General features: G+C 60.9%; 6 protein-coding genes across 6 annotated transcripts; 5 read left to right on the forward strand and 1 right to left on the reverse strand.

Annotated features, from left to right (window-relative positions):
* The first annotated feature begins 3 nt into the window (after window positions 1-3).
* On the forward strand, window positions 4-1,914 carry GGTG_08592 (hypothetical protein). Its single transcript, XM_009226434.1, has 2 exons — window positions 4-1,115; window positions 1,178-1,914. Exons 1-2 carry the CDS (start codon window positions 133-135, stop codon window positions 1,413-1,415), a joined length of 1,221 nt encoding a protein of 406 aa, XP_009224698.1. The 5' UTR covers window positions 4-132; the 3' UTR covers window positions 1,416-1,914.
* On the reverse strand, window positions 1,128-5,635 carry GGTG_08593 (hypothetical protein). Its single transcript, XM_009226435.1, has one exon. It carries the CDS (start codon window positions 5,038-5,040, stop codon window positions 3,859-3,861), a length of 1,182 nt encoding a protein of 393 aa, XP_009224699.1. The 5' UTR covers window positions 5,041-5,635; the 3' UTR covers window positions 1,128-3,858.
* GGTG_08594 (hypothetical protein) lies at window positions 2,019-3,761 on the forward strand. The gene has a single exon (XM_009226436.1). It carries the CDS (start codon window positions 2,082-2,084, stop codon window positions 3,552-3,554), a length of 1,473 nt encoding a protein of 490 aa, XP_009224700.1. The 5' UTR covers window positions 2,019-2,081; the 3' UTR covers window positions 3,555-3,761.
* A 1,234-nt stretch (window positions 5,636-6,869) lies between the features above and the next one.
* GGTG_08595 (hypothetical protein) lies at window positions 6,870-10,193 on the forward strand. Its single transcript, XM_009226437.1, has 3 exons — window positions 6,870-7,894; window positions 7,972-8,143; window positions 8,215-10,193. The coding sequence occupies exons 1-3, from the start codon at window positions 7,683-7,685 to the stop codon at window positions 10,105-10,107; spliced, it is 2,277 nt and encodes a 758-aa protein (XP_009224701.1). The 5' UTR covers window positions 6,870-7,682; the 3' UTR covers window positions 10,108-10,193.
* A 286-nt stretch (window positions 10,194-10,479) lies between these two features.
* Window positions 10,480-10,884, forward strand: GGTG_08596 (hypothetical protein; the record flags this gene model as incomplete). The annotated part of the gene is made up of 1 exon (XM_009226438.1): window positions 10,480-10,884. The coding sequence occupies one exon, from the start codon at window positions 10,480-10,482 to the stop codon at window positions 10,882-10,884; it is 405 nt and encodes a 134-aa protein (XP_009224702.1).
* Window positions 10,885-11,062: 178 nt separating this feature from the next.
* Window positions 11,063-13,393, forward strand: GGTG_08597 (hypothetical protein; the record flags this gene model as incomplete). The annotated part of the gene is made up of 3 exons (XM_009226439.1): window positions 11,063-11,457; window positions 11,535-13,331; window positions 13,375-13,393. 3 exons carry the CDS (start codon window positions 11,063-11,065, stop codon window positions 13,391-13,393), a joined length of 2,211 nt encoding a protein of 736 aa, XP_009224703.1.
* Between the last annotated feature and the right edge of the window lie 806 nt (window positions 13,394-14,199).

Genomic DNA, 14,199 nt, shown 5'->3' on the forward strand with positions numbered 1-14,199 from the left:
AAAAGAAAACAAATCTAGCCAAGGCTAGATCGCGTTCTGTTTGTGCCAAGGCTAGATCGCGTTCCGTTTGCATTCCTTGCCCACGCACGACCATACCCCCCCGCGTGCCCCCCTGCCGAAACAAGCCTCAAAATGTCGTATTCGGAAACCATCACATCGGTGCGTGCACTCTTGAAATACATCGAGAAGCACAATACCGAGCATCTACGAAATGCTCCAAGCATCGATGCACCGAGCAAATGGGACGCAAGCTACCTCTTCAAATGTCGAGTAGTTTGCCCCAAGCCAGACGGAAAGCGATTCCTTGGCATAGCCAAGGTCGAGGACGAGAATAACCCGGAATGGGAAGAGGTTATCAAACCTTTCCCAAAGCGGCTGAACCGGCGGCCATACCCCCACTACCACCAGCATTTTCGGACGGGCACGGCAGCGAACTACTGGGAAGCGCTTCAAACGTTGAACATGGCCATCCGTAGCGATTTCGCGCCTCCCAGCACCAAGCGGAGTAGGTCACGAGAAAGAGGGCTGCGCCCAGCCCAGGAGACAACCCCCGAGTATAAGAGTACAATGAAGATCACAAGCAACTCGCCAGAAGAGGGGAGCTCAGACAGCTCCGATGGCAGGGATGATCCCAGTTTCGCACCAGCAGCCGGGCACGACATGACAGCCCTCCCAGAGGATGCAACGGTCAACGCGATTATGGCGTGCATCAAGCACTCCTTGACCTGGTACGGACCGCAAAAGGGCGAAGTCCTGGGCGACGAGGACTCGGTCGAGGATGACGATGGCGACGACAATGAGGACTCGGATGACGATGACGACGACAGCCAACAGCCCGTGCTATCCGCCTCACCGATCCGGTACGCAATCAATGGGAAAATTCCGAGTTTTCGCGCCAAGATACAAGCCACGAGTGACGGGGAAATCCAAGCCAACAATATCATCGACGGTGAATATGCCATCTCGCGGAAGGAAGTGGTGGCGATCATTGAGGCGAAAAGGCGGTTCACACAACAGCACATTCAAGATGGCAAAGCCACCATTCCGGATCGCGTTCTAGCCCAGGTGGTGGGCGAGGCGTTGGCCCTTCGGGGAACGGAGCTGTGTCGCAATGAGTAAGGATAACATCCGCTTCTTTACATTATATTCTATCAATCGCAACTAACATTCCTTCTAGCACCGTCATCACCATCGTTGCCATCCGCAACTATGTCTGCTTCTTGTCGGTTCACATACCAGCTACATATTATGATGGGACCGTGAACGATGTGAGGGATCCAAAGATGGACATCATCACTGTCAAACCGACCGCCTGGCTCAATCAGGACGATTCAAAGGGCCGCAAGGACATTCTCTGCAATGTTGCACGAATCGTTGAATGGTCGAGGCTGGGGAAGCGGATGAAGAAGGACTGATAGTTGCCAGATCGACGGGCCTCGTATGGAGGGTGGAGGGAATTGCAGCCGTGCCAAGCTTTCCCCCGCGAACGACCCGAGGCTTGTTTGGTGGAGAGCCCCCCCCCCCAACATTCGAGGTGCACTCTCCCCTCAGGCTTAATCTTCGGCCTATTTGTCTGAGCTGGGCGCCATCCGTCAACGCTCGCGCATGGCTGCGACTCATGATTCTATCCTGTGTGGAATTGCGCCCTTCATAGGGTATTACTTCGTCCAAGTGGAAACAGGGAAATTACGTCCATCCCCTTGCTCGATTTGGGTGCCGGTGATTTATTATTGTAAGCTAGCGCTGGTGTCGCCTCCTCCACAACGCGGTTGTGGCTTTGCAGCAAAGAATGACGGAATAGCAAGCATGATTTTAGCCCCGATGCTTTACACTGTAGACGTTATTCCCTTCCTGTTTAGCCATTCCTTTGACGGGCCCACTGGGCCCACTGGGCCCCGCATAACGTTATCGCTCTCAGCTTTGTCACCGAGCTGGGCAGTCTGTATCGAAGGGTTCCTGGGAAAGAAACAAAAGCTCCCAATGGCTCCATCAGGGTCAGCACTGGCTGAGTATGTCTTCGCATGGCCAACTCGGCTTTACCAAGCCTCCAAGCAGCCCATCGGGGATAAATCAGAGGCACCATGACCGGCAATGACGATCCAAGCACGGGCTCGCAGCCAACACAGGCAGCAACAGGGCCAGACACTCGGGAGCGGAAAACGCGCCGCAGCGAGCGGGGGAAGCTCGCGCAGCGCGCCTACCGCAAGCGACACGCGTCCAGGTTCCGGAAGCTCCAGGAGGATAACAAGGCCCTGTGCCGCATCATCTCCCGCCTCGACAGCACCCTGCAGGCCCAGGGGCTCCTAAGCGCCGAGGTCGCGGCCATCCTCGCGGAAGCGACGGGGCTCTGCCGCGACGACACGAGCGATGGGGCCACCACGGAGCAGCAGCAGCAGGGAGCCGGCCACGAGCCCGATGCGTGTCGCATGGACAGTCGCGCGCGGCCCAGCGGGGAGGCAATTCGACAGGACGCCGCAGTGGAGGCGGCGGCCGACTCGCGTCACGTCGTGGTGGCCACGCAGGGGGACCCGGCTGCCAGCAGCGCCCCAACCCCGCCACCACCGCCTGGCAGCGGCGCCGGCACTTGTCTGCATGAAGCCGCCCCGTCGGACGTCCCCAACAAGACAACGATCCTCGCATCTTCATCCCACGTCGACGACTGTGGCGGCGGCGACGACGCGGCGCCCCTGGGGAACCTCTCGTGCAACCCCGCCGTGATCCAGTACTACCTCAACGAGGGCATGCCGACCTTTGCGGGCTGCATTTTCTGGGCCTGCCTGACGCAGACGGTCGAGGTGTTTGAGGGCTCCGAGCGCGGCGGCGCGAGGCAGGAGGAGGAGGCGGTGGCGGGAGCTACTGCTGCTCCTGCTGCTGCTGCTGCGCCCGAGACCCGGCGGCGGGATCCGCAGCAGGGGACTGGGGCGGCGGGAGGATCGGGGCTGCTGGACCTTATGGTGGAGCCGCCAAACTACGGCCGCTGCCTGCGCCGCGTCTTTGCGCGCTCCGAGCACGTCGGTGACCCGGGCTTCCTGCCCCGCCTCGAGAGGTGCCGGGCCCACTACCTGCGCTACGGCCGCGTCGTCGCCCGCCGTGGCTCTTCGCCCCTTTTGTACTGGGCGAGCTCGCCCGCCGACGACCCATGGCCGGTCACGTTGGGCGGCGGCGGCGGCAGCGGCAGCAGTGACGGCGAGGGCGAGCGGGGGAAGCCCCACGCCGGCTCGCCGTGGTGCCGCACCGTCGACGGCGTGGTGGCGCATCTCGAGGGCCAGATCGGCGGTGAGGCCATGCGCCGCCTGGACGCCTTCATGCGCAGGGCCGGCGCCGTCGTCAAGGGCGCCGACGACGGGACCTCGTCGGCGCGCGATGTCGAGTGGGCCAAGCGGGTGGGGGGCCTGGTGCTGTCGCTTGCGCAAAACTGTAAACTCGTCGACGGCGCCCTGCGCTGGGACGTTGTTTGGCTTTCCTTGATGGTCGGGGGCTGGGTGGACTATAATCGCTCGTGGATTTATGAGGAGGGTGGTGGGGACGAAGGGGATTATGAGGCCGTTGGCTGAAATGGAGAAGGTATGAATTGAGAGATTCTACACCTAAATCTAATATGAAGTACTCCTTGTAAATGCGTTCTAATCCGTCTTTTTCGATCCGTTCCATGCTGCATAGTCTCATAAGGAAAAAGAAAATAAACAAACAGCAAGGTATCTCCATAAAAAAAGGAAAATAAAAAGGCGCAAATATTAATAAAGATGAACAATATTGAGTAGAAGAGGCTGAGTGAAGAAGACTGGCAAACAAGAAATATCGTTCTCGCGACGCCCCGTGGTGAATATCACCCCAAAGGGGGTGTCGCAAAGTCCCGAATCAGCACTTGATGCCCTGCTCCTCGTCGAGCAGCTTGGCCTTCCGCATATGCGTGAAGAGGGCGGCCTCGCCGTCGGCGTGCCTCGCGTGCCCCTTGCCAATGACCATGAGGCTGTCGCGGAGGGCGAGCTCGTAGACGGCGGTGCCGAGCAGGGTGGCGGGGATGTTGACGAGCATGCCGATCGGGGCGTAGTTGCGGTGGGTGAAGGCCTCGGAGCCGAAGAGGATGCCGGCCACCATGCGGCAGCCCAGGTCCCTGGCCAGGTTGGTGCTGAGGGTGACGGCGCCGAAGCCCCAGATCATGTCGGCGTAGGCGATGCCGATGACGAACGGGATCGAGGCCGGGTGGATGAAGGGGTTGGACGGGTCCAGGGCGGCCCACACGACCACGGCGATGAAGGCGTCGGCGAAGAACTCGATCAGCAGCACGTGCAGCATGCTCTGCTGGTCGGCGTTGGGGTACGGCGCGAAGATGGAGGCCGGGCTGCCGCCGCCGACCAGGGGTTTGCCCTCGGCCACGAGGCGGGCGATCATGTCCTGGATGTGCGTCCAGTACATGGCGAGGATGGTCAGGGCGGCTAGGAAGGCGCCCAGGATCTGGCTGACGATGTAGCGCGGGACCTTGCGCCAGGGGAACCCCTGCCAGAGCGCCAGGCAGAGCGTGATGGCCGGGTTGAAGTGGCCGCCGCTGGTCGGGGCGCACGTGATGACGGCGAAGGAGACGCCCATGCCCATGCCCCAGCCGATCTGGAAGATGGAGCCAAAGGCCGAGGCGCTGTCCTTATCGAGTGAGTGGTGGATCGTGAAGGCGGCGATGGAGGCCAGGCCGGGGAAGACGAAGAAGAAGACGCCCAGGAGCTCTGCGATGCACTCGCGCAGCCAACGTGGCCTGCGGGCCTCGCGGCTGAGCTTGCGCTGCGACACGGGCTTGTACGGCGGCAGCTGCTGCGAGACGTGTCGCTCCAGCGCGTCGTGGACGGCGCAGTCGACCTGCTGGGCTGCCTGCTTCTTGTGGGGGGCCGAGAAGGACATTGACGACTGCGATGGCGTCAAGCAGGCGGGGCTGTCGCCGTGCAGGGTGTGGGCGCGACTCAGCGACATGTGCAGGTGGGATAGGGGGTCATTGTGGAGGTCGGATAAAGTGTCGTGGGGGAGTTCTAACGCCACTAGTGTTGAAGCCATAACGTAGGCTTTAATGTGTTTCCTGCGGTATATGGTATTGTTTGGTTCGGTGTTGGTTGGCTGGCTGTTGGATAGGGCTGATATCCGCAGCGGTGGAGATGATGGTTATGATGATGAGAGGAGTTGTAGCTCTCGACTCTAGATAAGGCTTGATGCTGATGATGAATAGGGGAAAACGCAAACTGAAGACGGCGACACGGGCTTAATATCCTTCATGGGAGAGGCACTGCCAAGGAGCCCTTGACCTGTGCCCAGGCCAAGGGCTGGTGATGGCCTACGACACTGAACGGGATATGGCGCTCGCCAAGATGAGGTGGTGTTGTTTTTGCCAAAGAGGCAAGGCCGAAGGCTGGCGGGCATGACAGCATCGCTTGATACCTTTACCGCCGAACAGCAAGCGAGCCTCGGAGCATGGCCTGGCGAAAATTTCGATCGGAGGAGACGAGAAAATTCTGACGAAATGAGATGCGCGCCACTCGGAGGCCGATGCCAGCGCGGGGGGTCATGAGCAAAAAGGTGATCAAAATGGCATATCCGCGGGGGACACAAACAAGACAAGCATTCCTCTTGGTTGCGCCTAGCCGCGCTTTGCGAGGGCCCAGCACTCCGTATCGGCCCGCGCCCCTGTAGTGGTGCCCCAAAAGCCTCCCACTGATAAGCCGACAACGTGATCTTCACTGGCGAGGTTCTGGAACCTGCTGGCCCCCTGTACGTAACGAGCGGTGACATGAGCCTAGACCCAGAGAGCCCAGGCCGGTGGGTGGCCCGCGCTGGGGCTGTATGAGGACAACGGCTCGATCGGGCCACGGGTGCGACCGTAGGGTTCAGTTGGGGGCTATGCCTGAGAGCATTCCCGACTTGCCGCCACACGAGAACCCGATGCTCGACACGAGCCAGAGCACGAGGCGGCGGGCTCTGCCCAAAGCCACGATGCGAATTTGGCATGCTGCTGGTGATGGAGGCCTAACCGGAGCAGGGCGATTGCTTCAAGTATCATAATCCCGCGGTTGACATCACTAAGTGCTTTTCTGTGTCTGCTTCTGTGGTCTTGCTTCCATATTTTGCTGGCCAGACTAAGTGTTTGCCTGGAATTTGCCTCGTGTGGCGAGACAGTTGACAAAGCCACGGGTCGATGCTAGGCCACACATGCATGCACGGCAGTCAAACCGTGGGCTGATCGCACGGTCCAGTCTGCCCAGCTTCGTGGCCGGGCGAGTCCGCTTCTCGGATCCCACCGCAAACGCCAGAGACACACTCTTTATTTTTCCGACAGTCGACGGGCCCCCAAGCCGGAAAAGAAAATCCTCCTACACTTGTGTTACCCAAAAGCTGCCTTCCCGCCCTCCTCTCGCAGTCGCTGTCACTTCTGGGATTCCTTTCTGGGGATCCTTTCATTTCTTTGCTGACGCTTGGCACCGAGCTCACTTTCCCTTTGCTTGTCGGAGTCGGCAGCCTATACTCCCGGTTGGATGGCAGGAACGAGCTCCAGACATGCATGTTCGCGTCCGTTGGTCCTTGGGCAGATCATTGCCAGGCGGTGATAAAACATGGACCGCAGAATCCAATGTGTTCCTCACCTGAATCAAGCAGCGCCAAGTTCAAGCCGTTGGCGCCACTACACAGTATGCCAGCGCAGAGGCTCCGGCTTTCCCTTTGCGTTCTCGTGCTCGCGAGTCTTCTGGCTGGTGGCCAGAGGGCAATTTCTCTAGCCCCCTCTCCAGAACCCCTCCTTGTCATCATTCATCATGCAAGCGGATGCTTTCCCATCACGCCCGGATCAAAAAAAAACGAGGCACTTTTCAATTTTCGCCCCAGTGCATACCACCACCACCAATTGAAAAGTGTCCCGTTTTTTTTTTGATCCGGGCGTGCCCATCTCCACGATTCAAGCATTGCATTCTATCCGAGACTGCCAAAAATCGCTTAACAAGCTCCAATGCTACATGGTGGCAAGGGCTGAGTCGGGGAGCCGTTTGTTGCCGCGATTGCCTCCCGTTTGTTCTCAGCTCGCGCTTGGCTCGGCCCCTGTCCTTGGCAAACGCTGGTTGCGCGTGGGCGAGCCGCTGGAGAGGCAAACCATACGCGTGCTGGGGGCCAAATGACACCCCAGACAACAAAACAGCAGGGTATCCCCTCCTTGCCACACAACGGCGCAGCGCACGTCAGCCCTGCCTCTCGCCTGTCCGGAGGAGGCGCCCGGTCCAGGCGGCTGGTGGAGAGGATGATGGGGGCTAAAGTGAATGGACCGTTGTTGGTTGGCTTGCAGCGCCCGCAGGCGCGCTCCAGCGTGTCGTGGGAACCGGCGGGATCCCTGCTGCGGATCCGGTCCGTGGACGCTCTCTGCAGGAGGAATTGACCAATAAAATGGCGAGTGCACTTCTTGGCGACCCCCTCGAGGCTGGGGTTCGGGTGCTGTTGGTGGCCCGCATCTGGTGGCGCCTCTTGGGACGCGGCCTGCTGGCCGCCCTCGGCCAGGGTCCCGGTGAATAATGAGATTGCTATGTGCTACTGAGGCGCGATGCATATAAGATGGCCGCCCCCCAAATCGTGATGGCTTCAGCATTTGCTATTTAGAGTGTGTCACTTGCTTGGCCTCACGTTCTGCCTTCAACTTAATAGCAAGGCCCCAAACCTAACACATAATGGTTCTCCCCATTCTACTCCTCGCCCTTGCCCCAGTGGCAGCGGGCAGCGTTCTGCCCCGGCAGCAGAACACTACCGCGTACTGCGGTATGGTCAGCACCGAGGCCAAGGCGCAGACCAAAGACGTCGCAACTGTGGCCCCTTCTGTGGCATTGAACTGCCTACACTCTATAGAGGTTGACACCGGGAGAGACGTCGGGCTTATTGACTAGTAAGCAACCAGACCCGCGGCCCCTGAGATGCGCACACCCATGCTGACGAGTCTTGCAACTTTCCCCTTGGATCCAGCCTTTCACCTTACCTCCAGGAGCTCAGCACTCTCGGCTACCTGAAGAGCCCGCCGCCTGGGTATTTGGTACCTGGAGTCGACCTGGCTGGCGCCCTGAGCGAGATGAGGAAGAAACTCGTCGACGGAAAGTATTCAAACCAATACCAGTTCATGAGCGAGCTTAGGGGTGTGGTAAGTATTATTGAAGGATCCGAACTGGCGATAATTAGCCTGGGGCAAGAGTGCTGATAAAAAAAACACAGTTCAATGCCGCTTCCGAGGGTCATTTGTTCTATCTCCCTGCCCTGCTTACCGCCCTCCAATTTCTTCGCGCCGTGCCTATCACATCGGTTTCCAGCGATGGAATTCAGCTTCCGAAGATCTACGCCGCGACGGATATCTCCAAGGGAGCTGGCGCTGGATTCACGCCTTCCGAGGTGATCGAGATCGACGGCGAACCGGTTCAGGCGGTGCTCCGCGCCGCCTCCTTTGAGGTTGCAAACCGAGACCCGGATTCCAAGTACAACGAGCTCTTCGAGAAAGGGACAAGGCCTGGCCACTTTGTCACCGGCTTGCGTGAACTTCGGGACAACACGACTTTCAAGTTTGCCAACAACACCATCCGCACTTTCCCCAACTATGCGGCCCTCGCCCGCGAAGAGATGCGCATCTGGAACAGCATAAACACCGGCGCGGACGTGCATCGGGTGTTTGAGCTTCCTGGCGGCGACGGCAGCGCAGAGAGCCTCGCGCACGCAAAACGCCATCTCGAAAACCCGCTGCTGGCCCACCAAAGGCCGCTTGACCGCCGCCAGTCCCCCACCGGCGCCCTGTCGGGGAAGGAGGAGATCGTGGAGAAGGACAAGTGGGGCACCACGTTTGGCATCTTCCTCGGAGGAGACAGCAAGTACCGCGACACATGTGTCCTGAGGGTCCTGACTTTCAGCCCTGATGCGAAGCTCAATGTCACTGATGCCATGCTCCGCGCCGAGATGCGGAGGCTGGTGAGGTCGCTGTCCAAGAAGTGCAAGGACAGCGGCCGCACCAAGCTCATCGTCGACTTGCAGGGTAACGGCGGCGGCGCCTTCTGGTCCGGTCTTGAAATGTATCGGAACCTCTTCCCCAAGTCTGAGGCGTTCCAGGCCATCAGGTGGCGCGCAACGCCGGCCATGCAGCACTACTCGAACAGCGTCTGGGGCACGAAGTTTGAGCTGGATCTCTGGGGCGGGGCCAAGACGATGAAGTTCACAAACTTCAGCAGCTCCGCCGACCTCTTCGGCCCCGACAAGACGGTCAAGCAGGACAGCGTTACCAACCGGGCCCTGGTGGACGCTAGGACGACCGATGACGGCGCCTTCACGTTGATGGGATTCGACACGTCCGACACCGGGGCGCCGCAGGAGCCGCCGTTCAAGCCCGAGGACGTCATAGTCGTCACCGACGGGGGCTGCGCGTCCACGTGCGCGGGCATCGCCGGCCTCATGACCAGGGAGGCCGGCGCCCGCTCCATCGCGCTGGGCGGGAGGCCGCAGGAGAGACCCATGCAGGCCATCGGCGGCACGCGCGGCGGCGAGGTCCGCCAGCTCGACTTTTTGAGGGAAATGGCGACCTCACCCACAATGCCGCCCGCGCCGTCGGGCGTCAAGCTGCACCCCGTCGCGAGCCCGCCCCTGGAGCCGACGGACCTGGCCGGGTCCGCCAGCATCAACTGGTACAACGAGTACCCGATCGGGGCGCCGGCGGACGCGCCGCCGCTGCAGTTCGTCTACGAGGCCGCGCACTGCCGGCGCTTCTTCCGGCCCGAGAACCTGCGCGACCCGCAGACGGTGTGGCAGGACGCCGCCGACGTGGCGTGGAGGGGCGCCAAGTGCGTCAAGGGCAGCACCGTCAACGCGGACCAGACCATGCCGGCCAGGGGCGGGCTCGAGAACACGCCCCCCTACTCGGACGCCGTCCGGTTCGAGGCAAAGTACACGGGGCCGGGCGCCGTCAACAACGGGGTGGCCCCGAGCGGGACGCCGCCCGTCTGGCGCGCCGGGAACGGGGCAGGGGCCACAGGCAGCGACGCCAAGAAGGACGCCGCCGGGTCGCTCAGGGCCTCGGCCGTGGCTGTCATGGCCGCTGCCGCTGCCGCCGCGGCGATGCTGCTGGCTTAATCACGAAGCGAATGATGACTTTTTACATATAGCAAGCGTGGTTTAGAATTTCTTATAGCCATAATGGATAATCCGTACTCTGCCAAGGACGTCCTTGTTTGATTCGTCACAACGTTAATGCCCTGTCTGATTATAGATAAACGATCATGAAAACACCCCTTCGCCGAGACCGTAACTCCTCTGTTGCCGTGGCCAGAAAATGGGAGACATTGGGCTTTCAGTCCTGCTTGAACGAGCTGTCACGCAGATTCGACACGAGAAATAAGGCATCCGTTGTGAATAACAGTGGGGCTAAAGGAGACGAGGACCCTGCAGGCAGCGCTGCGCCTTCATTCCACTAACCAAAAACAACGCGCGACCACAACACGGAACATGTATGGATGTCAGCTGCAAGGCTCTCCAGACGCCGCAAAACGAACCATGCTGGATCCCACACTCTGGCGCGCGCTTCCTGTTGTAAAGATCGTCTTGCCACCGTGTCCCGCTGAGTGCTGTCGGGTGCACATCCACAGATCTCACGCCATCGGCAAATCGCAACGGGCTTCTATTTCAGGGTCCTCTAACAGCGCGCCTTTGGCTCAATGTCTGTTACCCAACAACTCCCAAGGGGATAGCGGCCACCAACAACCATGTGTTTCGCCGCGCGCAGGATCGCGGTGGTGTCAGCCCTCCCCGGGTGAGTCAGCAATGCCCTGGACGCTCCCAGCTCGATCTGGGGATGGCATCGAGTCACCCCGGCCAGCCCTGGCATTAGCTGCGAGCTATCCAAGGGGCTGAGCCGCTGCATACATCAATTATATTAGCGCCAAAAAAAGTATTTAGCTTGTCTCAACCGCCCTCTCCTCTCCCCATTTCCATCTTCTCTACCGAACAACATTGCTTGGTTTCTTCTCGCGAGAGAGCAGCTAACTCGTCCTCCTGGGCTCTACTCTTGGTATAGTCACGAACCGCAACCATGGCGAGCACGGCGAGGGAGGCAGAGGGTGTGCAAGACCCCAACGGGATGCCGTACGACCTCATGATACTCACAGATGCTACCGCTTCCATGGGCGACTATCTCGAGTCCCTTTCCAAGTCCCTGCCCGAGATCATCCGGATCTCGGCCCTGACCGGCTGCTTCTCTCGCATCGGCGTCCTGGCGTACCGCGACTATTGCGATGTCAGGCTGATCGAGTGGTCCAAGTGGTATCTCGTGGACGGGGCCGTGGAGCCCGGCCACACAGTCTCAAGCACCGATCTCCTCGTCTTCGCCCGCTCTCTCTCCCCTCAAGGCGGTGGCGACTGGCCCGAGGCGGCAAAGACGGGCCTTGCAGCGGCGTACCAACATATGAGGGCGGAGGCCAAGACCATGTGAGTTCAGCATCTATCCTCATGTCTGGTCCCGCACCGCTCCAGCCCTCACTGACCATTGTGTTCAAACGCGAAAGCATGCTCCTTTTTGCCGACGCCCCTCCGCACACTGCGGCCACCAAAGGCGGCAATTGGGAAAAAGAGAAGAGCACCCTTGGGGATAAGGATTCGTACGGTGGGACGGGCAATCTGTTCGTAGACTGGATACAGGCAGCACACATGCTCCGCACAGGCCCCAAGGCATGCAAGGTCTTCAGTATTATCGGCAGCCACCTCGAAGACACCCTGGGTACATTCACGCTGCTTTCATCTCGCACCAGGGGCACCTGCCTGCGAGTCCCGGTGGATAAGATCACGGCAGCCTTCATCACGGAGCTCACCGTCGACACCCTCCTGGCGTGGATGGGCATCAAGAAGGACCGGGGGGCAGCCAACGCCGGCAGCGACAAGACCGCCGCCAAGAGCACCGAGACCATCGTCGTGACTTACAAGCACAAGAAGAACCTGGCCGAGCTCACTGGCGAGGACGACGAGGCGTCGAGCCGTTTCATGGTCTGGCGCGACAAGCCCGAGTATACCGGCAAGGTCAAGGACAACATGCTATATACCACGATCGCGCTGGACCAGCTCCATGACCACGTCCACCCCCGCCCCGCCATGGAAGCGTTTTCGAAGCGGTACGTGGCCGACCCGGCCTATCGCGAGCTCGTGGTCGAGCACCTGCGCGCCATCATCGCCACCGACGCGACCGCCATGACCGTGAACCCGGTGTTTGGCAGCCTGTGGCGCACCGTCTGCAACGACAGGGGCAATCCTGCCCGCGACGAGCTGGTGACGGCCTTTGGCGCGGCCGTAGATCGCATAAAGACAGCCGCCGCCACCGCCGCCGCTGCCGAAGGCGCCACAGCTCCCAAGTCCCGCTTGGAGGCATGGCTTGAGGGTTCGTACGACTACGCTTCTGAGATTGCCGAGCTTGTGGAGAGCGTTCCTGAAGAGCAGCGGTTCCCGTGCCTCTACCTCGATCCGACCCTCGACTTCCAGAAGATGGCAGCGGCGGACAAATCCGACGACGAGGATGATGACAGGGCCGGGCTCTCGTTCACGCGGGATGAGCTCTTGGAGATCGGGAGGTCGTGCGATTACCGGATCCTCCGACGCCTAGGCAGGATCCTGACATGCCTATCGTTCGCACAAACCAAGGAGGAGCTCCCGGCGCATATCGCGTCCGCTCCCCAGGATCAGGTCCCGCGGATTCCCCTGGCGCTGGCCCGGGAGGAGCACAGCCGCAAGCTTTGGAGGGTCCTGCTGCACGCCGTCCTCCCCGGTACGATGCTCGGGGCCCGCCCGGCGGCCTTGCTCGCTGCGCTCAGCATCCGCATGGGAATCACGCCGCTGCAGGAGGTCGCAGAGGTCGAGATGTCCATGTGGACAGGCCGGTGGAACACGATGGACTTTCCCGAAACCTGGAACGTTAGCTGTCTGAATCTGCTGTTGGAAGCTGACGCCGAGGTGCGAAGGCGCAAGATGGCGACGGCCTCGATCCTCAAAGACACGGACCGCGCCCTGTTCCGTGCCCTCGTGGACTACAAGATGCTCGAGTTCAACATGGCCACCACCCTCAAGGCCAAGGTCGGCTGGCGCCCGGACAAGACCCGATCGCCCATGGGTCCTTTTGTCAAGTGCAAGAGGTGCAAGCTTCCACGGTCTGTCACCGTGATGGGCGAGAAGGGGACCTGTGGAATGTGCTTGTCCGAGTACAAGACGAAGGAAGAAAGGGAGCAGTGCATCATGGGCTTCGCGGGGCTGTCACCCGACAGCTGTGAGGAGATGCCCCTAGCGTGGGTCGAGTGCGGCGTGCGGCAGTGTCGCGCCCAGTATGTCGTTTACAACACGGGCATGCTGAACGTGAAGCCCAAGTGCCACTACTGCAGGGTGAAGGAGCAGCTGCCCCCGGCGGCGAAGCAGAAAGCCGTCTCGACGGCGCACCTTGTCGAGTGCAAGAAGTGTCTGAGTCGCATCATCTGGCCCGAGGAGTACCGTCCCGCGGGCTTCGCGCCGGCCGACTATGAATGTCCGGCCTGCACGCACGGCAAGGTCGACACGATTGTGGAGACGGAGACCACAGCCAAGGATCTGACGGCGGAGAATGGGTCGGCATGGCTGCTCCGCAACGACGGTGGCAAGATCCCGGCCGCGTTCGGCGGCGGGTCGATGTACAAGCTGGTGACTAGCCTCAAGGACGGCACGGCTGGATTTTCCAAGCAGGTCGAGATCCTCCCGGGAGTCGCAGACTACGCGAGGGACGGCTTGGCATCCAAGACAGCCGGACTCGCCATCTCCAAAAAGCCGGACCAGAACACAAAGATAGCCGAGAGCGGCCACAAGCCGACAGCGGTGGTGCCGCAGCTGACCATCCAGGGCAAGCACGTGCACAACACCCCCGAGGTCCTCACCTCGCTCGCCTCCTGGGTCCTCTCCCGGCGCGCCGAGTCGGGCCTCTGCACCCTCTGCTTCTCCAGCACCCGCAAGGACCTGCTCCGCCTGGCCTGCGGCGGCCGCTCGGGCTGCCGCCAGCGCGTGTGCGCGCCCTGCCACGCCGCCTGGTACGGCCAGAACCGCGCCGGCGCCATCCTGAACCTGGCTGCCCTCGACTGCCCCTTCTGCCGTCGCCGCCCCACGCCCGCCGCCGTCCCCGCCGCCGTCGCCTCCCTCGCCGGCCTGCGCGACGCCGTCGCCGAGCGC

This window comes from Gaeumannomyces tritici (genome assembly GCF_000145635.1).
Source record: "Gaeumannomyces tritici R3-111a-1 unplaced genomic scaffold supercont2.4, whole genome shotgun sequence".
Lineage (NCBI taxonomy): Eukaryota > Fungi > Ascomycota > Sordariomycetes > Magnaporthales > Magnaporthaceae > Gaeumannomyces > Gaeumannomyces tritici.